General features: G+C 47.1%; 1 protein-coding gene and 2 long non-coding RNA genes across 18 annotated transcripts in view; 1 reads left to right on the forward strand and 2 right to left on the reverse strand.

Annotated features, from left to right (window-relative positions):
- Nucleotides 1–21,733, forward strand: part of LOC128812745 (uncharacterized) — a 78,626-nt gene that overhangs the window by 32,149 nt on the left and 24,744 nt on the right. For 5 of the 16 annotated variants that reach the window (XR_008438810.1, XM_053987355.1, XM_053987363.1 and 2 more), the window contains exons 2-3: nt 11,994–12,108; nt 19,757–19,824. Coding sequence is in view for 7 of the 16 variants with exons in the window: in XM_053987355.1 (XP_053843330.1) it covers nt 11,994–12,108; nt 19,757–19,824 (183 nt within the window). In the remaining 9 variants the exon portion in view is untranslated. Of the gene's footprint in view, nt 1–220; nt 2,752–11,993; nt 12,109–16,731; nt 17,207–17,501; nt 17,630–18,002; nt 18,092–19,644; nt 21,727–21,733 lie in introns of those variants that run through there. The other 11 variants (XR_008438820.1, XR_008438811.1, XR_008438816.1 and 8 more) reach the window with 11 other exon arrangements.
- Nucleotides 7,712–17,508, reverse strand: LOC128812750 (uncharacterized). The gene is made up of 3 exons (XR_008438828.1): nt 17,310–17,508; nt 11,981–12,191; nt 7,712–8,836 (listed from the first exon to the last, which is right to left on the reverse strand). It is a non-coding gene; the product is annotated as an uncharacterized LOC128812750 (long non-coding RNA).
- On the reverse strand, nt 16,008–16,926 carry LOC128812753 (uncharacterized). Its single transcript, XR_008438831.1, has 2 exons — nt 16,838–16,926; nt 16,008–16,434 (listed from the first exon to the last, which is right to left on the reverse strand). It is a non-coding gene; the product is annotated as an uncharacterized LOC128812753 (long non-coding RNA).

Below are 21,733 nucleotides of genomic sequence, written 5' to 3' on the forward strand. Positions count from 1 at the left end.
GTGTGCAAGAGAGGGGAAAGGTCTCTTTGGAGCCTTGGGCAGGAGGCCTGTAACCCACGATGTCCCTGTGTCACCAGGTCCGGAATGTTCCCAGGCATGTGGAAGCATTAACAGTAACACAGTGCTTGGAGTCTCACTACCACTAATGTCTAATCATAGCACAGACAAAAACTGGAGTTCAGAAGCCCAGCTGAAATTCTGTTGTTTTCTCAAAAAACAGATGAGCATTTGGACCTGAGACTTCCAAATTCAGGGAGTGAACTGTTCCTGGCTGCAGGAACAAGAGTGTATGATTCTGTGCACAGTGAGGTGAGCAATTAATGCTGCATTGATGTGTTCAGTTTATTAACATTTGTTTATAAGCCAACTCTAAGGACACTGTACTCTCACTAATAACTTCAGCTTGGCTTTTAGAATATTTGGAGTGCTAATCCTAAACAGCACAGGATCAGATAATGGTGTGGTATAAAAATCACTCAATATAAGTTTCTGCAATAGAATAATGTACATTAAATATATACAATATAGAAAGCAATAAGATGCCTTCTATATAGTATTATTTATGTAAGTATATAGAATTACTTATTTGAATGTGTATGTAGATTGAGGAGTTTAGGAACAAAGACAATTCTTTAATGTTGTTATAAAAAGGAAAAACAAAACCTCTTTTTTTCTGAGCAAACATATCCCAGGTTTCACCTTCCTGCTACTAAATGAATGAATCAAAATGATGTAACAACTGCATAAGGTTTTATCTGATTAGAAAATTCAGCAGTGCCTGACGCTGAATTGTCCTATTGTTCCTACTCTGGAGATATGCAGGATTTTCTACAGCCATTGTAATACTTGTCCCTTTTTTTTTTTTTTTCATGGACAGGTCTGATTACTATTACCTAGGCTATATTTCCTTTATGAAGAAAAAGGCTTTTCATAAAACAGAAAAGGCTTAATTATGTACAAAACTATTTTTACTGACTATAAAAGCACATGAGCATCCTTCAAGTTGTGCTCCTAAAGCTTTTTCGTGGCATGTGGGGTCAGGAGAGGGAATGAACAGAAAAGTTTGAATGCAAGATTCCAATGCAGTTTGTCTTTTTTTCACACAAACCTGGAATCTTCATGTTAGAATTTAAAAAAATTTTAAATATAAAAATAATATTTATTTGGGTTCCCATAATACAATATTTGGAAATTGATTTATTCAGAAAAGGGTTGTTTTATTTCTCTGGGTGTATCTAGAGAAGCTTTGGAGCAAATCAGTTCTCTGCTGGTACCTTTATGTTGGCAGAAAAGCCAGGAATGAGTGAGCAGCCTGTTGCTTTGGCAGCATTTGAGGAAAGCTCTCCCCTTTCCCGTGTCCTCGGAGAGCTGATAACAAAGTCACACTGATCTGAGGAAAGCCGAGCAACTTCTGGAAATCCCAAATCAGGTCAACAACGCAAGATCTGTCCACCATTCTGATTTAAATGAAGTCACCTTCCACACCGCTTTCACTGATGTTTAAGATTTTTTTCATTATTATTTGTTATTGGCTGGTTTCTGTGAAATCCAACAGCTCTGCTCCTCTAGGCTCTAGCCAAGGAAATCGAGACAGTTTTTGTCATCTCTGCAGCATTCATTTCATAGAAATGCTGCACATTGATTCAGTTAAAGTATGTAGGTAGAAGATCTCCTAAAAGCAATCTTCCATGGAGCCTGCAGGAAGGCAGCTGACTGCAGCCAGACTGGGCCACACAAAAAGAAAGGTGGAACAAAGTGAGCTGCAGACTGCCAGACACTGGACAATATTTCTGTATTTTTGGGAGACTACATTTTTAGCTCCTTAAAGCCAGTGCTGGGTGAGAGACTGTTTGCTGGAGGTTCCTCTACAATTTTTAAATCTCTTTGTTTTAATAATAATAAACTTTAAAATGGAGAAAGTTAAAAGGACTTTTATTGGTTCTTTGTAAGACTCGATGGGGAAGCCCAAAGTTGAAGCAAGGTGAAAGAACCTTTACTTGCTGCAGGTGGAAACAGGGTTATTGCCATCATTATATTGAAAAGGTTTGTCTTTGTACTGATTTTCCTATTTTCCTTAGGAAAGATGGGATAAAATTTTGGTGAGAAATTGAAGCCCAGCAGCTTAAATACCCACGTATTTCTAGCACAAAATCTGGGCAATTTGCTTTCCTCTTCCTGCTGGCTTGTATCCTGCTGCCTTTTGAAATGGAAACTCTTGTGACCCTCTAACCCTCTTGTTACTCAGAATAAAACTCTTTTAATTGTGTTTTGGAGGAGCATGCAAGGAGCTCCCACACTACTAATCAGCTTTGCTGGTTTGGGTCTGTATCTCCAGGACTCATGTCAGCAGAATAGCTTGATATTACTGCCGCTCTGCATCACTGATTTAATGCTGAAGAACTTTAAAGGTGCAGGTCCCCATTTCTATCTGTGTGTTCCTACAGAGTGAGAGCAGCTCCTGGGCACACCTGGCAGTGCCTGGGGCCTTGCAGGAGGACTTGGGCAGGTCCTGCTGCTCTTTGGGGTGCCTGAAAGGCTCCGGCAGTGTCAGAGAGGGTGACTGCCTGCTGGGCAGGGCTGCTTGTGGGCACAGCATTAACACTGAGACAGTTTTTGGAAGAGGCCTTACTGTTTGCTTGCAATGTATCACGTGGAAACACAGGTCAGCTTTAGAGCCTGGCACCTCTTCACACAATTAAAAACAAAAAAACCCCAAACCCTTCTAGCTAGAGTCTGTGTTTTGCACTGGCCAGAAGCATGTCTGGATGGATTTAAATCAGACCTGTCTTAAGCTGTTTGAAGTGATCTGCAGCTTTGGTTTGAACGATGGAACTGCTGCCTTCCAGTACTAGAACTCCAGCAGTGGATAGTACTGAAAAATCCTCTTTTGTATTGGGAAGGTGGTAGTTTGTCAATATAAAATCCTGCCCTGCTGTAGTTTCCCCTTGGGCAGACCCTCACCCATTTTAGCACTGTTCCTTACATCATTTGCCTTCTCACTATCCTCAGAAAACACAAACACCGCTTTGGCTTTTCACATTTCAGTATAACTGTGTTTAGCACCGAGGTTTGCCCCAGCTGCAGCCCATTGTGCACAGAGCTGCCGCTGCTGCCCATTTGCTGACATTTGTTCATAGCTCTGCTAATGTGCCTCTGTTTGGCCTTCAGCATTCCAGGAGTAGGAAGGCCACTTAACCTGCATCCTAGCTCTCTGATCCTGTTTGATCAGGAACAGTGATGCAGGAACTACCCTTGGACAAATGACTCTGCTGAGAACACTCCCAATTGCCCTGTAATAAACCTGCTGTCCCCCTGAAAGCCACGATGAGGATAGAGAGGGTAACAGTGATTGAAAGGTCAACAAGTGTGAGCACTGACAGAATAAAAGAAACAAATTATAATGCTGAGGCCATGATGCTGAGAGCGCCCTGTGTCTAAATCCTGGCGTGGTTGGAGCCTGGGTGCGTCAGCATGAGTGCCACCCTGTCCTGGTCCCACAGGAGAGGATGCAGGATCTCAGCATCCCTTTATCCTCTCTGTGGCTGAGTGCTCACAGGCTTAACTCCAGTGCTGGAGATCACTCATGGAAAGAGATCAGAATTCACCAAGTGTCACAGTGCTAAGCTCCCTGTGTGAGAAGGAGCTCTGTGCTGATGAGTCTTCCAGCCTCCAGCCTCCCCATCTGGACCAAACACACCTGGGGCAGATCCCGTCAGTACTGGTGGGAAGTGTTCACCTGGCTATGCTGGGCTTGAGTCAGAATTTGTCTCTTAATAAGATGCAAGGAGAAACTTTTCAGTGTTCTCAATAAGGTAGGAAAATGGAAACATACTACAACTGAGATGTTCTGTCATCTTGTCCATTTGTTCCGAAAGGGATGGTCCTGGTGAGCTGGCTCTGGGCCTCACCCCACTGACACAAAGCAGGGAGAAGCTAGGTAAAAGCCAGTTGTGCAAGTCCTGTTTGATTTTTTTTAATGAAACCTTTTATTTGCTGGGGTAAAAATAAACTTTATGGTGTTTTTGTCATCCTACAATTCTGCTGACCCTATGCTCTTTTGTTCATTTGCCTTTTGGATTTGAGACCATTCAAATTCTGATACTTTGAGTTCTGCATTGTTTGGGTTATTTTTTGTTGTAAACCAATAAAGCCATGTGTTCATGCAACAGTCACATGTTTCCTGTAGTTTTAATACCTGAAGTCTGAACAAAAACTGCTGGTACTGAGCTGCTGGTTCAGTGTCCCAGGGAAACAGCCTGCATGGGCTTTGAAGGATTTAATTAATGCCATAACCTTTGGGTGTTTTTTATTATTATAGTCTTTTACACAGACAGATCACTTAAAACTTGATCTGTTTTATTACCACAAAGCATGCACGAGATAATGTTGTACACATCATCATCTCTAAATGTGTTTGCACAAATGAGTTTCAGACAACCTGCTGTACAGACTGCAGTTTGGGAAGTTTCATGGGAGAAGGAATTCCTGCAGAGAAAAGGTTGCAGTGATCAGAGATCCCCCCCAGCAGGAGCTGGGTAAACCTGTGCAAGGCCAAGTCAGGTAGAGCTTAGACCTGGTACACCAGCAGCCCCTTTCAGCTAGAAGGGAGCACATCCACACTTTTCGTTTTCACATGCAGAGACTGATTTTCTCCTGTAGATGAATATCCAGATCTGGGTGATTATAACAGAAATGAGATCCCATGTTCTTACCACAAACATGATAACTGAGGATGTGATTTCCTGACCATGACTGAAACCATGTTTGGGTGGCATTGCTCCTAAGAAGTCTTTTCTGATTCATTTTCATTCCAGGGTGTTCTGCAGACCTTGCTGATGCCTGATTAAACATGGTTTAAGTGAGTTATCCACAGATAACTCACTGTTCTTTCTCAGACATTTACCACCCACTAGTAGATCTCTTTGGGGCAGGATAGAAGCAACTATGTTCTGAAGTCACAGAATCACAGACTGGGTTAAGCTGGAAGGGGCATTTAAAGAGGACCTAGTTCCCTCTGCCCTGGGCAGAGAAACCTTCCACTATCTCAGGTTGCTCCAAGCCCTGTCCAACCTGGACACTTACAGGGTTGGGGCAGCCACAGCTGCTCTGGGCACCCTGTGCCAGGGCCTGACCACATTCATCACCACCACACTTGGTCTGCTCAAGAACTGCAGAATTACTCTGGTAATACTGGATATTTTTCTGTCAGATGCAACTGAAGGAGAAAGAGTGGCTGTCAGGGAATTGTGACTACATGGTGTGAAAACCCTTCAGGTCAGTTGGAAAGTGATGCGTCACGCACTTTCCACTCTGATGCATGAGTAAGGAAGAATGCAAAGATTGGTGGCAAAGTGTGGTTAGGTGGATCAATAAACCACAGGATGTTTTGGGTTCTGGAGCTGTAAGGAACAGTGGGAGGCATTGGAAAGTGTGTATTCACCAGCACCTAGGGACTGCTCCCATGCCTGAATGCAGGTATGAAACTAAGAAGTAGGAAATGGTAGCAGGAAGCCTCAAACTGAATTGGCAATGCTACAGAAAAAGTAGGAAAAACCAGGAAATGGGACCCCAGCACATCCTTAAACTTGCTGTGCAGCAAATGTTTGTCTGTGGAGTGGGATGCCCTAAACCAGGACATTCTTTCCTGCTGCTGTGTTCCTAGATTGCTGATGTTCTAATTTTGAACAGATGTCTCTAGTAAGTAAATGGTGATTAAGTTTTGCATTGGCCAAGTTCATGTTCTGGCTGTAGATAGGAGGACACACATTGCTTCCTGTGAAGGCATCAGAGCTCAGTCTGTGACTCATTACATTGACGGTGGCCAGTGCTCAGGTTCAATAACTGTAGCAATTGTATTCCCTGAAAGTTACCAGCCCTTCCAAGGAGGGAAAAACCATGCTGGGATGGTCTTTGGCTTTGTGAGAGGTGACTGATTCCAAGGAGCATTTACACCTGCCAGCCTTTGCTACTGCTGTCAATGCTCAGGGGATCAGGTAACAGTTCAAAAGAGAGGATCTGGAATGTTGTGACTTTTGCTGTAAGTTTAAGAGAAGATAATTAGAGTTGCTGCTCCTGCACTCAGCTGGATTCAGAACAATGTTGATGCAGCTGCAAAAGGCCCAGAGCTCTTGGAGTGTGGCCTGTGATGTGGTTGACTCAGCAGCTGAACTGAGGAACTTTATCTCTAAGAGCTCTTTACTGAAACCAAAATATACCAGAACAAAAATCTCCCAGCACTTTTAAGCAGAGTCCTGGTTAAACTGCTCAGTAGTTTGTGAATTGAGGTGACTGTACTAATTGGATGTTGGACAGAGGCTGATTGAGTTCGTGTCTCATGGCTGGAAATCATGAACACTCAAAGCTTAATTCACCATGCCTTTATCACATCACCCGTTTCAGGAATCATGGCCTTTGTTCATGCAAGAATCAAATTCATGTCTGAATGGAGAGTGCTTCCAGTAGCCTGGGATCGGGATGCTTCTTTCCAGGCCAAGATGATGAAGGATCTGGGCCTTGATACTCATGACCTGAGAGGCTCTGCGTGGTGTAAGAGCAGGGACAGTCACGTGTGTTCTCTGAACGAGTGTCTGGTACTGAGGTGAACTGGGGAGAGTTCCCTGACCACTCGTCCTCTGATGCAGTCCTCTGGTCACATGGATCGCAGGGTTCCTGTTCTCTGCCTCAGCAAAGCACCTCTGGTGTTTTCACTTCATTTGCTACATTAATTTTCTATGAACTAAAAAGAGACAATAAGGTTTTATTTGTGTATGTTTTGTTGGGTTTCAAAAAAAATTTTGGTCCATCTTTCCTTGCTATTAGCTCTTTCAAATAAAGAAATTCACAGTAATTTTCCCTAGTTCTATTCCTACCCACTTACTTTGTTGACTATTTTGTTTATTGGATTTGTTATTTAAAATCTGTTTCCTTATGGCTCTCTTTTTTTCTTTTCTCTTCTTTATCAGGGCTGCATGAAGGTAAGCTGAGTCCCAAAGCTATTCTATCCTAAATTCTGGTATTTTATAGATATAAAACTTCAGGGCTGATGGCACCTATACCTGGGATTATTTATGGGTTTTCATAAAAAAGAAAGAGGAAAATACAGAATTGCCTGGCTCCTCTTTTCCTTCCCCACTTCCCAACCCCCTCCCCACAGAGGAGTTTAATGTTAAATGATAAATGTGGAAATTAGAGACCGTCGAGAAAATCCAATTTGGTGAGGAGTTTTAAAAATCCCATAATAAACGCCGAGTGAAATGTATGATTTAATGCGGGGCGCCAATGGCTGCTATTATGTGCTATTAGCAAATCGGGGTTGAGAGTGAATCTTTATCACGGGCGCGCGGGCCGGGGCTGCCTCTGCTGCCGCTATTGATTTGTAGCCGCTTGTCATAATGACATGGGGAAGCAATGAATGGAAGATGTGCTTTTGATAGGATTGAAGGGGTGCAAAGGGGGGAGAAAAAATTCAGCAAGTTTTCTATCTCTTCTGCCTGATTAGATTTTTTTCTTCTTTTAAGAGCTTTCACATTCCAATAAAAATGCTAAATCAGCTCTGAAGCAGAATTGTTAGGGAGTAAATAGCCAGTCACATTTAAAGGAGGAAAAGATCTGACTTTACAGCTCTGGCTTCACAGCAGCCGATGAGTCTAAAGAATATTTCTGGCTCCGGAGAAATTACAGTAGTGGGCGGTGTGAGGGTGGCTGAGACCTGGTCAGAGGACCTGCAGGCAGTAGGCATCAGCATCTGTGGGATGCAGTCTTTCAGGATGCATAGGAATTAAATCCCCAGTGCTGTGTGTTTAAGGAGAGGAGGGTGTGTTTTGTGACCTCTGAAACAAAAGTGACTGCAATGAAAAAAAACTATAAGCCTTTGCCTTATAGTAACAAATAATAAAGGTCTCCTCTGCATCTGGAAAGAAGACTTTTGTCCTTTTTATTACAGGTGTTCCTTGTCAGAAACTCGAGCCAGGTTTATATGGGAAAGGAGTGCAATCCCTGTGCTGTTTGGGGAAAGCAGTGTGACTGTGTTGCGGGCTTTCCGGCGAGTCAGGCTCTCAGGAACCAAGAACAGGCTCCTGCCCAGCCATGGCTCTGGTGCACACAAAGAATGAGACAAAAGCCAGGTGTGCTCAGGAGTGGATCTGAGGGTGGGTCAGTGTGTACCTTTGCCTTTCTGATTAGTAGATCCACGTGCTTTTAACTTCTTGTCTTCCAAACATTTTGCCTGCCCTGGGAAGGTGGAACTACACCTCAAGGAGCAGAGCTCCACTTTGAGCTCCTTTACATCAAAGTTTGCACATCTTCTCTCATTACTACTATGATTATTATTGTTCTTGTTATTTTTTTTACTCTGGTTGGGCAGGCTGAAGAGCTGTGGGCTGAGTTTTGGAACTCTGATATTTGGGTCCTCCCTTTTGGCCTGACCAGCCTCAGCTGCTCTTACTTACAGAAACCCTCAAAGAGCAGCTGAGAGAATGTGGTTTCCAGGGCTCACTCTTAGAGTATGAAATAGCAGATTAGAAATCAATGCAAAGAGTCCAAGTGCTCACTTCATCACTCAGGAGAAAGAAATACAGTATTCCTGGTCTGAGCTGTGTGCTCATTAAAATCACATCCTTTAAAAACACCCTTTGAATTAAACAGTGATCAGTGCAGATGGGTGGATTTCATGCCAGAGGCAGGCAGGCTGATGGCAGGTCTGACGTGGTGATCACCTCAGCTCCCACTGGTCTGACTGGGCTCTCCAGGTGTGCACAGCTCATGTCCTCCTGCAGGTGGCTGCACATCTGCCGCCGGAATTCAGTGCAAACCCTTGATGTGTCAAATGCTGCTTTTTCTGGCAGACAAAACAGAGAGGATTAGCACCTGACCTGTTCCTTCTCAAGAGCACTGACTATGAATCACACAGGGTTGGACACTTTAGGAATCCATCTCACCCCTCAGGCATTCCAGCACACTCATACAAACAGAATGGATTATTCCTACAGGAGTGAATGAACAATGAACCAGTGAGAACCCTTTACTAGGGGAAAGTGCTATTTTGGGCCAGTCTTGTGTGGTGTTTGATAAGAAGATAACAACTTGATTCTCTACATTTATTTATGAAGGTAAATGTAGGCTGGGAATCAACTTTGGGAAGCTTTTGGTGCTAATGTGATATTGCTTCTAGAATGGTTGCTCATACTTCTGAACAGATGAGTCAGCAAAAGTACAGAGGCAGCGTTCCAGCTCCAGTTTGTCCTGTCTTTTGCATCCTAGGTACAAATTTTATGATAACAGCAGAGGAGGCTGATAGAACAACAGCTTTCAAATGTGAAGATGCTGCTGCCAAGGGAAAAGGAATAGTTTGTTTCCTGTGTTTCACACTTACTGGCTTAAATAGCCACTAGGTTAGGTCAGCAGCCTGGAACCTCAGGTCTGTGGACTGCCTAGGTTCTTTTGAAAGCACTCTGGTCAGTCTGTCTGTAAGTGTTCAGTGTAACTGTTCATGTTGTAGTACCTGTTCTCCGGGAGCTCAGAGACAGCTTTTTGCAAAATGACAGGAGAAGGCCAACTTCGGTCCCTCCTTGTTCCTGCTTGTGTCAGGGGTGGGACCTCTGAAGGTTTCTGCCAGCCCAAACAGTGTGTGATCTGTATGTTTTACCCCAAGTGCATGGGAGTTGTGTGTCCCATGGCATTGGATGCAAATTCTGCCCATGTCTGATCACTATTTAGATCCCTGTATGGTGAGACACAAGCAATCATGTTCTTTTGCTTAGTATTTCATGAATAAACCTGGAGATAAAAAACCCTAAACCCACAATGGATAAACAATGGAATGGTAAACAGTAACATAATTTTGGTAAGATGCTGTCAGGATAGTGAAGCTGTGGAATTCCTGTGGAATTGTTTTCCTTCTGCCCCTCTTTCTTATGATTTTCCTTGGTTGAAAAGGGAGGAGGAGAGAGAAGATTCTAACAATAGCTTCTAAAATCACCTCTCTTCTTTCAGTGAGTACAGGTGATCCATCTCCACAGGCTCCTAAAAGCACATTGATCATTTTCAATTTGGAAGCTTTTCTGTAATAAAACTGTTTTGTTGTAGCAGAGAAGTTTGGGGGTGTTTATTGTGTTACTGTCTGTTGGAAGACCTGCAAAACCCTTTTCTATCATGCTGAGGGTCCAAGGCTCTGTCATCCAAAGATCCCCTTGCATGTGTACCCTTCCACTCCCCAGCTCTGGCTCCAGGCACAGCTGTCCAGCTGTCCAGCCCAGAGTGTTCAGAGAATCAGCAGATACGAGCACTCTGAGAGAAGAGGAATACAGGAAAAAAGCGATTGGGATAAAACAGGTGTTGACTTAATTGTGATCTTTTTAACAAGATGCAGAAATATTCCTCTGCAGGCAGTCATGAGGCAATAGGTCCACTGCCAAATGTCCCTTCTAATTCTCTGATGAAAAAAAAAAATAAACATGACTATCCGACATCCTGTAGCACAAGTGTCCCTGCAGTGATGTTGTCCAAGGACCGACCAGGGAAGTAGTTGTGGGTTTTTCAGGTTATCTCATTCTGTCCTCACAATGCAAATGTTTAAATATTGCTGGTCTTTGCTGCAGACCCCCTCCTTAGAAACCAGGGGTGGAGTTTCTGGAGCTGTTTAAACCTAAATAACTGACCATGCTAAAAGGGAGTGTTCCAGTGTTCCTCCCTTCTCAGCTTTGAAATTTGTTCCTGCACCTCCCTTGTGCTGGCATCGGAGCCAAAGCAGAGGCAGTCTGGGTGCTGATGGGGGGTAACATCCCATGGGAGGTGAGAAGACATCCTTCTCCTCCTCCTCGGAAGTTTTCCAGCATATTAGGTCAAACACACAGTGAGCCACTGCAGGACAATTTTGCAGGGTGCTCATTCCCCCTGCTCTGGGGTGGAGGGGTGGCAGGGTGGGTTCCGAGCTCTTTTCGGTGCTGAAGGCTCGTGGTGTTGCAGCTGGCAGGTGGTGTGACAGCCACACATCCTGTTAGCCAACACAGCTCCCACATGCCCTGGGGGAGCACGTGCCAGGCACTGAACCAGCAGCCCAGAGCTGCAGGCCTGGCTGGGTGAGGAGGAGGAGTGTGTCCAACAGTAGCCTTGCTCACAGGCTGCCAAGATGACAAATATTCCTTAAAGGAGACCATTAAGTAAAATAAACCCATCTTAATACACATAGGGAACATCTATAACAAAACAGATGATACACGTGTGTGTATTTACTGTATTTAAAACCTGCATTTGTGAAATGGACACAGCATTGCCTTTGTCTGAGGTATGCTCACTGGGGACAATGTGCTTGGGATAATCTGTTGCTTGCTGAAATATGTTCCTGTTCTGAGTTAGGTCTGCAAGATACAGGACACAAAACACCAGTTCTCCTCGGAATGTGATCCAGTTGGTCTGTGTGGCCTTTGAAATGTGCACTTCATGCTGCTGGAGATGAGCCTGTTATGGCAGCATATAGGAGAGTTTTAGCTTTCAGAGGCACACTGTCCCCCCACACCCCTGGGGCAGCTCTGCCCTACATCACTACAACCCTGGAGCAGCTGCTCTCTAAGCCTGAACAGTTCATTCTCCATTCACAAAGCTCTGGCTCCAGCCATGGACAACAAACAGGCTCTGCACATATGTGTGGGTAGGGAAGATGTGCTTGGGAAGTTTGCTATAGCTCAGATGTGACCCCCTGAATGCCTGAGAGGACAGTCAGCTCCCTTGGTGCTGACTGAAATCACTGGGCTCACACAGAGCTGTGTGTCACAGCTTGTCATTGCCTTTCTCCTGGGGTTTCCTGGCCTGAGTGATGCATGTTAGCTGCCTGACTAATGCTTGGCACCATACAGAGATCTGCAAAATGCTTACAGGGGAGCAGCAAGCACACCTTTAAATATCTCCTCTTTATGATTCAGTCTGTCAGTCTGATGCTTGCTTGGGCACACAAGTATTAATCCATACTCATACTGGAACCCCTTACCTCTATCCTGCAGGTCATAATGCTAGCTGGTGGGAATATGCCAATAAAATGTGCTGATAATTCTCCTCCCGCAGCATTCTCTCTGAGCAGTCTGTCTCTTCCTTGGTCTCCATGTCCTCACAAAGAAGGTAAGGTGAGAGCTAAGGGGTTGGGGAACTGCTGACTCTGCAGCAGCTCAAGCAGGTGCCAGCGAGGCCTCACTGGGATGGGACTGGGAGGAGAGAGTACAAACGATGTGTTAGTAACATGTCCTGCTCTGAAAGTAGGGTGGGGTCCTGCATCCACACCCGGGAGCAGGGAGAGCCACAGCTGTGTCCAAAGTGGCTCTAGGAATGAGGCTGGCTAAGGTGTCAACATTAGAAATGGATGGCAGCGTTGAACTGGCCCTGTGATAGACACGGGAGAAGGAACTTCAAGTTCTAGCAATACAAAAATCCACTGAAACATCTAGGTGGAAGGGAGGGAGTCATGAAGAGGGATATCAGGAGGTGTGAGTGCGGGAGGGTGCCTGAAGATGAGGGAAAACACTGAAGGAGCAAAGGACCATAGGGTAAATAGTAACTTGAAATGAGCTGTGCCATGAACTGATGTGTCCTGATGGCCCTGAGGGGTTGAGCTGAAAGGAGATGGGCACAGCACCAAAATCTGCAACAGCAGTGATGGGGGCAGGCCAAGAGCTGGGCTGTGTGTCCTGCAGAGAGCTCGTCAGTGCAATGGAGGCACCACCCTGGCCACCAGAAAGCCCCACTGTGCTCCGTGAGTTTAGGATTGTAGGGAAGGAGAGGGAGAAAGTAATATTTGGTAAAATCACTGGGGTATAGAAACCTATGTGAGGGTCAAAATGTCATGGTGTGCTGGTGTGGGGAGAGGTGAGAGCTGGGCTGGTGGAAGGGAGAATAGGGAGAAAGGAACAGTGAAACTCAGTGGATATTGTCCTGGCTTGGGATCATGCTTAGGGATCCTTGCAGGGCTTAGTCAGTGGTGCAGCTCTAGCAGCACAGAAACAGCAGAATTTGGTTATTATGCTGTCTGGGAGGTACCACACTTTCCTGTAGAAACCCCTGAAGCTAACAGGCTCTGGGCTCGAGAGAGAGAAACCACTCAAGCAATCCATCTGGAACTAATGGGGTTTATGCCTTTGATAGGGCTGAGCTTTTTCATACACCTTCTGTAGCCTTTGAGTCTGCTGAGACCTGAACCTTGCTATAATCATTTCCACACAGGACAACAAAGGTTGCTATTTAACCCAAAATTTAGTCTGATATACCCTCCCTGGCAAATAAGCTTGAATAATTACTGCAAATTATTTTTTTAAAAAATCTGTCTTAATTACATCTCAGAGGATGAAAATTTCCCACCTTGTCTGAGTGCAGAAAGAGCAGCTGGCAAATGGAGGTTTCTCTCTGTCTACTAAATGGAATCTGTTTTCACCAACCCCAGACAGTTCTTAGCCTGCTTATTCTTCTGTTAATTAACGCTGGCACCTCATAAGGACTTACCTGAGTCAGGAAGGAGGCACCAGCCATGCTCCTTCCCCATCTCTGGGCAGACCCTACCTCTGTGTGTCAGCTCTGGCTGCTGCCTCGGGAGGGTGGTGGTCCCAGCCTGAGGATCAGCAGGGACTGGTAGTTTCAGGTGGGTCTGAGTCCTGATGGCTTGCAAAGAGACTGAATTCTGAACAGCTGTGAATGCCTGGACCCCTTGGGAGTTTCAGCCACCTCATCAGGCTTGAAATTGTGGGGACAGCTATTAGGAATCTGCCTGGACATTACCAAAGGCATTAGTCCACCCTATATTAAAAATCACTTCTGGGCCTGGGCTTGACTGCACAAAAATATAAAGTAGTCTGGAGAGTCATTCATCTCCACTACTAACAGAACAGCAATCTCCTCACGATTGCTGTGACAGATGTCTGTTGGAAAATGAAACCTGTCTGTTTCATACAGGAAAAAATGCCCATTACTACCATCAGCTGCCCTTTCCCCCAATGTTGCCAACAAAAAGGTATTTCTGTCCTTGGGGTCTGCCACCACCTATCTGTTCCTCTTGTTCAGTCTCTGAAAATCTTAGTTGTTCCTTGCAAATGTGCTGTGTCTGTGATGGAGAGAGCTGCTGCTCTCCAAACATGAGTCTGGATGCTCCAGAGGACTGCTGGGGACAGGGGCTGTCTCTTTAGGGAAGGGGAGGGGAGGCAACAGCTTTGCTGGGAGGGGATCTTAATCTGAATCACAAACTTTTTAATTTTGTTGGAAATGGAAGATTAGCTACAATAAAAAGCTAAAGAGGGAAGTGCCTTGAACTCTCTGAAAATTCCTGAACTTCCTATTAATAGATCTGTGTTTAGAATAACGTGAAAAATCTAATTTCTCCAAGCACTGAATCATGTGTATTCCCATTAGTGCTTGGTGTGTCTGCAGCCACACAGCCCCATCCAACCCATCCCTCCTGTGCTGGCTCTGGGGTCATGGTGCAGCAAGAACCTTCATGGGTTCTGTAACATCTCAGCTGTGGAGATTCATCACTGGCCTGGTGATTTTATAAAACATTTGTGTTCTCCATACTTTATTAGTCCCTGACAGACTCAATGTTTATAACATACTTCTCAGCAAGCTGTTTGCAACTCATTGCCCTGCTTGCTTTATAGTCCATAAATATTTAATTCTTTAATAAACTGCTTATATGTAATATCAAATGACTGATGTACTTCTCTCCCCTCTTCAGCAGCGCTACTATTTGCAAAACAATTCTTTTGGTGTTTTGAATAGCAATATATTCTATACATGCTTGAATTTGCTTTTCCTAACTAGCAATTTCTTCAGGGTATTTGGTGAATTGACAGACAACACAATGGCTCCTACAGTGCTATGGGAGCAGCCCTTTCCTAAAGTCTCCATGAGGAGACTTCCAAATGGTCAATTGACCATTCCAAGTGGCTGCAATCTGCGTGTCTTGGACCCCGGGGGTGATATTTCTGGTCGTGTTTCCCATCTGTGCATGTCAGGAAGTGGCAGGAACCACTTGAGCATGTTGGGCACTGTGCAGAGCGGTGTGCCAGATGCTCCACGGGGGTGTCATGGGTCAGCATCCTGACTCTCACTGCGTGCTGCACCCCCACTTCTTCTGCCTCACCCACTATGCTCCATGCTTATTTTCCCAGCACAGAGCATAGTCTCCTTCCTGCTCCTCTCTGGCAGCACTTGTGGAAAGAGTGACTCTGACTGGGTTTGGTCCTATGCTTCTTTCCATCTTCCCTGGGGGCTTCTCTACCTGAGGAGCAGGCAGCAGGCCGCTGGATTCCCCTGTCCAGTCCCCAGCCTTTGGGCTCCTCTTGGAGCGCCAGATCCTGTCTGACATGCAACAGGAGCAGGAACCTTGAGCAGGAGCAGTGTCAGGCAAGTGAGGCCATGGCTAGAGCCATCAATCTGCCCTGCAGCCTGCTCCATGTCTGGGTCAAAAAGCCCTCTGAGGCTGTCAGCCAGCCATTGTTAGGGTGATGGGCTGCACCTGGCTACACCAGGATCTATGGACAGAGGGGACAGGCCTGTGGAGCTGGCAGGGAGGGCTGTCCATCAGCACGGACACGGGAAGGGATGGTGACACTGCACCACCATGTTTGTGCCTCCCAGCCTGTCTGTGAGTCCTTGTCTTACCCTGCATCTTGGGGCAGGTTTCTACTCAGGCTTTGCCCTTTAGTCTCTTCCCTAAGGCTCATGGCATGCCAAGGCACCATTAAGGATTGGGCACTCTGCCCTGCAAAAGCCAGGTGGGGGAAAGGTTCAGCTCCTGGAATGACGACAAGGGCGTGCTGGGGGCATAGCCCTTCTGTAGAGTTGCTTTCTGTTGGTTTTGGTTGTTCCATATTCCCAGACTCTGTTTGGTCTGGACACCTTGGTACTGAGCTGCTTTGAGGCTGGAGACCAGAAAGATGAGGCAGAGCCAGGTGACACCACTGGGGTTGGCATTCTGCAGCGTCCAGACCTGCAGTGTCACAGTGCTGGGTTCAGGAAGCCATTGGCTGGGCGGTCGATGGGGTGGAACTAGATTTTCATTAAGGACCCTTCCAACCCAAACTATTCCATGATATGATTCTGTGATCTGCTCAGATCATTCCATCTGATCATGGCTGCTCTGTTCCTCACAGACGGCTTTGGGCTGCTCACTTGGGTCTGGGCTGGTTTGACTGCAGATTCCTTCTCACCAGGGTGGCAACAAGCCTTAGCTGTGCCCTGAGAGGCTGCACGGGCATGGGCAGGACATTCACACACAGCTGCTGGGCCAGGTTGCTGTTGGGTTATCCTTGATGTCCACAATTTTTGCAGGTAGTTTGTAGTGGCAAGCCCAGGTTTGGAATTGATGTCCAGAGGCCGTCCTGGTGTCCTGGTTTTGATCAGCCTGTTGCCTTTCCTCAGTCTCCTGGGCACCCTTGCAGAAGAGGGAGTGCAGAAGGGACACATCTGTTGAGATGTGGGAAGGGAACGGAGAGAGGTGACAGCTGGATGGGCCTGTGGTCAGGAGTCTGAACAGCATGGGGCAGCAGCTGCTGTCTTGTCTACAGCACCCTCTGCACACTGGTCCTTAGACACAGACTAGAGTGTAAGGCTCCTGTCTGGGCTCTCAGTGTTCCTTTGAGGCTGGCCTGCCTAAGGCCCCTGGTTACTGTGTGCCTGGGGTCACAGCCTGCTTTGGGCAGGCCTTCACAGCGCTGCTGTGCCTGTGACAGCAGCACACTCTTAGAGACAGTGGGGCCACCAAGGGACTGCTCAGGAGCCTTTCTGAAGCCACAGGTATGGTCTGGGCATGCCCAGAGCATGGGAGCAGAGGAGGATTCTCTCACAGTGGGTCCCATCTGCAGCTGACCTTCCTCTCCACCTGCCTCTCCCTTTTTGAGAGGAGAGGAAAAGAGTGCTCTGTCCCTGGGACCACGTCTTTCTGCAGCCCAAGTCCTGCCCACCACCAAGGGTGTGAGGAGGCTGTAGAGCTGTCCAGGATCAGTGCAGGGCAAACATACAAGGCACAGATCCCTGAGCTGATGTCACACAGTTGATGTCACAACAGCATTGCTGTTGACTGCAGGCTCACTCTGCCTCTCTTTGTTCACGCCTTGCTTATGGATATGGGTGCAGGTCCCAGAAAAGCAGCTGAACAGAGTAACCAAGGGTTCCTGTTCCCCACACACGTCTTTGTCTCATTACACCCGGGTAACATTCACTACTCTGAGGAAAATGGGTGAGGGTGGATCTGACCAGCTCTGGACTCCCTGTCCCCAGAAGGCTTCCCGGTAGCACAGTGGCCAGACCTGCTCTGCCCCAAGACCCCGTGTCCCACTGACCTGTGGTGTGGGCCCAGCAGCCACTGTGTCAGCGCTCTGTCCCTTGGGAAGCGTGCATGCCAGCCTGGCATCAGCCTGGATGGCCTGTTGTCTCTCCATCGTTGAGCTGTCATCAGGCCCCTCCTTTGTCACTGAGCTGCAGCACTTAAGCATTCTCCCTCTGGTTCCTTTTCTCCTGTCCCACTTCCACAGCACATTTCTTGGTGTTTCTGAATAACTAGGAATCATCCAGGCAGCTCCCAGCACTCCAGGTCTCCAGCAGCGAGCATGCCAGGTGCCCTGGCTGTGGGATGAGTGATGATAAATAAGCAAATCACATGGTGGGCTGAACGATTTCCCCAAATGAGCCTGTTTGTCCCAGGCACAGTGCAAAACCCTCTTCTCCTTGGCGATAACCTTTCTGTGTGCTCACATTATGCATGCATTCATGTGACTTCCTCTGCCTCACTGCCACCTCTTGATTTAAATAAAAATAATTTATGTGGACATTCCTTCAGTTAGGATTTCCCCCCCAATAATATTTCGTTGATGCTCTGAACCCAAATGGGGTCGTTATGCTTTTGCATATCATTAGGGCTTTATGAAGAACAACAGCGACATCTGCATGTGCCGCAGTGCCACGGACATGGGGGGAAAATACGGAAAACAAACCCCAAATGAGCTCCAAGCTCATCTGGCTCTGTCTTTCCTCAGTGCCTTTGCCTCTATCACGGACACAAGTAATTGTACAGTGTAATCACATCACAGCTTATCTGAATATTCATAACCGACACAAAGACTTGGAGGAGAAGTGGGGAGGAAAAGGAAGGTAATTTAAATATAAAACAGCTTTTCATTTGGAAGCAAAGTTCCCCATCCAGCTCAAGAGATTGTCTTGGTGCTGATTCTGTCTGTCCATCTCCTCTACAGAAGCGCAGGCAGTGGGAGCGTCGCCGCCGCAGCCCCCGCTGTGGAGAGAGAAAATAAAGCACAACAACAAACAGCGGCAGAACTGCCCCCAGCCAAAGGGATGTTTGAAGAGTCGCCAACGGAGGCTAACCAGCTGCTGGTCTCCAGAAAAGAAACAGTCTATTGAGGGAGCTTTATAAAGACCCCAATTAATATGTTGTGCATGTATAAGATCTACAAAGAGCCCACTGTATTCCTCCCCCCGCAGCCACCACCTTCTCTTCCTGATCAATGCCAGTGGAGAAGGATCTGTGCTACCAAATAATTGATTAATCACTTCAGTGGTGAGAACGCCCCTCTCCAAAATAAAGAAAAACAAACACAAAAAGAGGCAACAGTTTGCTAATTAGCGTGTAAATTACCGCTGGTTCCATCCTGCTTTATGCCTTTAAAAAGGAAAAGGGAAAGAGTAAATATAATCCCCATCTTAATGTATATGCTGTCTTCATTTCTTTTGTATTACTTTGGTATCCTTCACCAGTATGAACACAGCAGTGTGATGTTGAAGCTGTGGCTGGCTCTGCTAGTTCGTTCCCCAAAGAGCTCCTATTTCCATTCCACTGGAGCTTATATTCCTTTAAATGTCTAGCGCAGCATCATTTCCCCCTTTCTAATACATCACTCTGCTGGAATTAGAAGAATCCAAGGTTATATCCAACTTCAAAGGTTTCCAAGTCATCATGATTTTAGTAAAAGTAGAAGACAGATCATGGAACAAGTCCCTGGCTTTTGAAGATAGGCATCACAGGGACCTTCTTCCCTCTGTCTCGTTCTCGCTCTCCCACTCTCTCCCCCCAACTTTGTACCTCTCCAGCTCTGAATGTCCCGCGCTAGCGTGGTTTAATGATATGCAAATGAAATATGCATAAAACCATTCTACTGTATGATGATTAAACACTGGAGACATTAGCCGCCGACGCTTCACTGTTTGACTATAATAATCTTCCCCGAGCATCCACTTTGATTGCGGAGTTATGGAAACCCATAGCAGTTGGCAGAGAGGGAGTAAGAGGGAGCGAAGGAAGGAGAGGTGCAGGGATGTATCACCCATCTTTGCATTTATCCCACTCCAGGAGACATTTCTCCTCTTTGTACTGCATTCCTACTGCTGTCTTTTGTAATCCATCCATGCGGTCGCACCAGGGCAATTAACGGGAAAAAACCCTCTTTTCTCTTAATGTTTCAAAGCTCATTAGCCAAACGATTATTCCTCATTAACAGCGAAAGCTCATTCATTAAAAGAAAAAATATGCCCAAAAGATGCCAGCACTGTTAATCCCGAGCCCTGTAGCTGGGCTGTAGATCCCATGCTAGTATTTTCCAAGCAGAAGGGAAGTGCACCAATCCACAAAAAAAAAAAAAAAAAAAAAACAAACAACCAAAAAAAAACCACCCAGGCAAAAAGAAAACATTTTGTGAGTTTTGTAAAATCCGCAAGAGAGGTAATTAATATTCCCATTGTTATGACTTTATTTTTTGTCTCTCCCTTTTGTCTCCAGTGCCCTTCCCTGGCTCAGCGCCCAGTGCCAACAGAACACCTTGCAGGATCCTCAGCAGCGCAGACAACGTAAGTAGCCAGCTGTCCTTTGACGCCCTTGTCCAGAAGCCCCTGCGCCCTCCAGACCCCGTGGAGCGCCCGCACGGCTCCTTCCCTTGCTCGCCCTCCGAGTGCCACCTGGGTTTCACAACTAGCACCTTCCAAATCTCTCTGTCTTCAAGTTTGTGCATGTCTGTGTGGCATCCCTCCTCCTCCTTCACTCCCATAGTGGATCTCGTGAAGGGCTTCAGATCGGCCCCATTCATCTCCCTGGTGATAGCAGTGAATGTAGATAAATCTCTGCTGCCTGCTTGCTGCTCCAGTATGATTTTTATTTTGTCTTCTGTGTACACCTAGGTCAAAAAGTGGGATGTATACTGACGGTGGGTGAGCGTGTGTGTGTGTGTGTGTGTCTGTCTCTTCCTCACTCCCTGTCGTTCTCTTGCACTGAGGCACACAAACATACATCTCCCTGCGTGTGTTACACGCGTGCACACAAATAAATACCCCCACACGGACGCGCGCGTGTGTACACAGAGGCACACACACATCTCCTCACCCCACTCACACAGCTCCTCTGCACCGACCCGGGGCGGTGTGTGCCTGTGTGTCTGTGTGTCTGTACGCACTGTTCCGTGTGCGTGTGCATACACAGGCATCTCGCTATACCGTCAAACATTCCCTCTCCTCCCAGCAGAGGCTGTGTGCAGGCTGATCCTGCCCTGTCAGAGCGGTATTCCTTCCTCCCTTCCCTCGGCTGTTCGGAGACCTTCGCGTTCCCTCCTCGGGCTCCCTCCTGAGCTGCAGATTTGGCACCTTTCCCTGAGGTTGTCCAAATGGCAAATGGCATCGGCCGGAGTTCGCATTCTTGCAGCTTCTCTGGGCATTTCTCCCTCCATGTCGACTACTCCCTTTTGTTTGTTGTTGACTGGGCTGGGTGTGGTTGGGGTTTTTTTGGCATTAATTGTAAGAGAACCTGAATGGCAAAACACGCCAACAGCTTGCGGGGAAAAAAAAGCCAAAAAAAAAAAGCAAGCCCCACACAAACGCCTTCTGCTGCGACAGATGCCCATGTTGCCCCTGGCATGGAGAGCGGGCACAAGGGGTTTGTTGATGAGGTTTTTTCAATTGCTGTGTTTATTGTTCGCATTTCCCTTTTCCATTTATTTTTAAAGACTCCAAGATGCCGGCCTCGGCTTGGAACGGAGCGGTGTCATGGCGGAGACGACGGCCTTTGTCTCGCAGGGTGTGAAAGCATCCGTTGCGCTGGCTCCACTGCGGCAGAATGATGTCTAAAGGGGGGAAAAGTGCTGGAAGTCCGAGTGGTGCGGTGCTGGCGGGGGAGTCCCATCCCCATGGTGTGCGTCCGAGGAAGGGCTCGCGGCGGAGGAGCCTGGTCTGTAATCCTGGCACTTGTGCCTCCGGTCGCTGCCTGCCGTTTGCTCCTGGGGGTCTGGATAATCTCCCTTGGCTCTACGGCACTGTCTGGCCCGCGCTCAGGGCCCCCGTAACATATACCCGCTGCCGCGATCGCAGGGAGCTGTGGCGTTGCCACTGAATGGATGGCACTGTGCCAACTCCGCTGCCATCCGCCCTTGCAGCTCTTTTCCTCCCTCCTCCCTCCCGCTCTCCCCTCCTCCTCCTCCTCCCGTCGACTTGATGTTAATTAACACACGGGTTAATTGATTTTAAAAGCTGAAGAATTACAGTTAAGTTTTCCCACAGGGTACGGCCGCCAGCCGCCTGGCACGGCGGTGCCTGGCGCGGCGCAGGGGGGCCGGCAGCGCCCGCAGCCGGACCGGCCCTGCCAAGGGAGCGCGGGCGGCCGCGGCTGCTGCAGCGTGCCGGGCCGGCGGGCACTCCTGCCTCGTCCTTGCGACAGATCACCGCTGTATTCTGCTGCAAACAGCCGACACAACCCCTCCCCTCGCCTCTCCCA

This window comes from Vidua macroura, chromosome 11, assembly GCF_024509145.1.
Source record: "Vidua macroura isolate BioBank_ID:100142 chromosome 11, ASM2450914v1, whole genome shotgun sequence".
Taxonomy (NCBI): domain Eukaryota; kingdom Metazoa; phylum Chordata; class Aves; order Passeriformes; family Viduidae; genus Vidua; species Vidua macroura.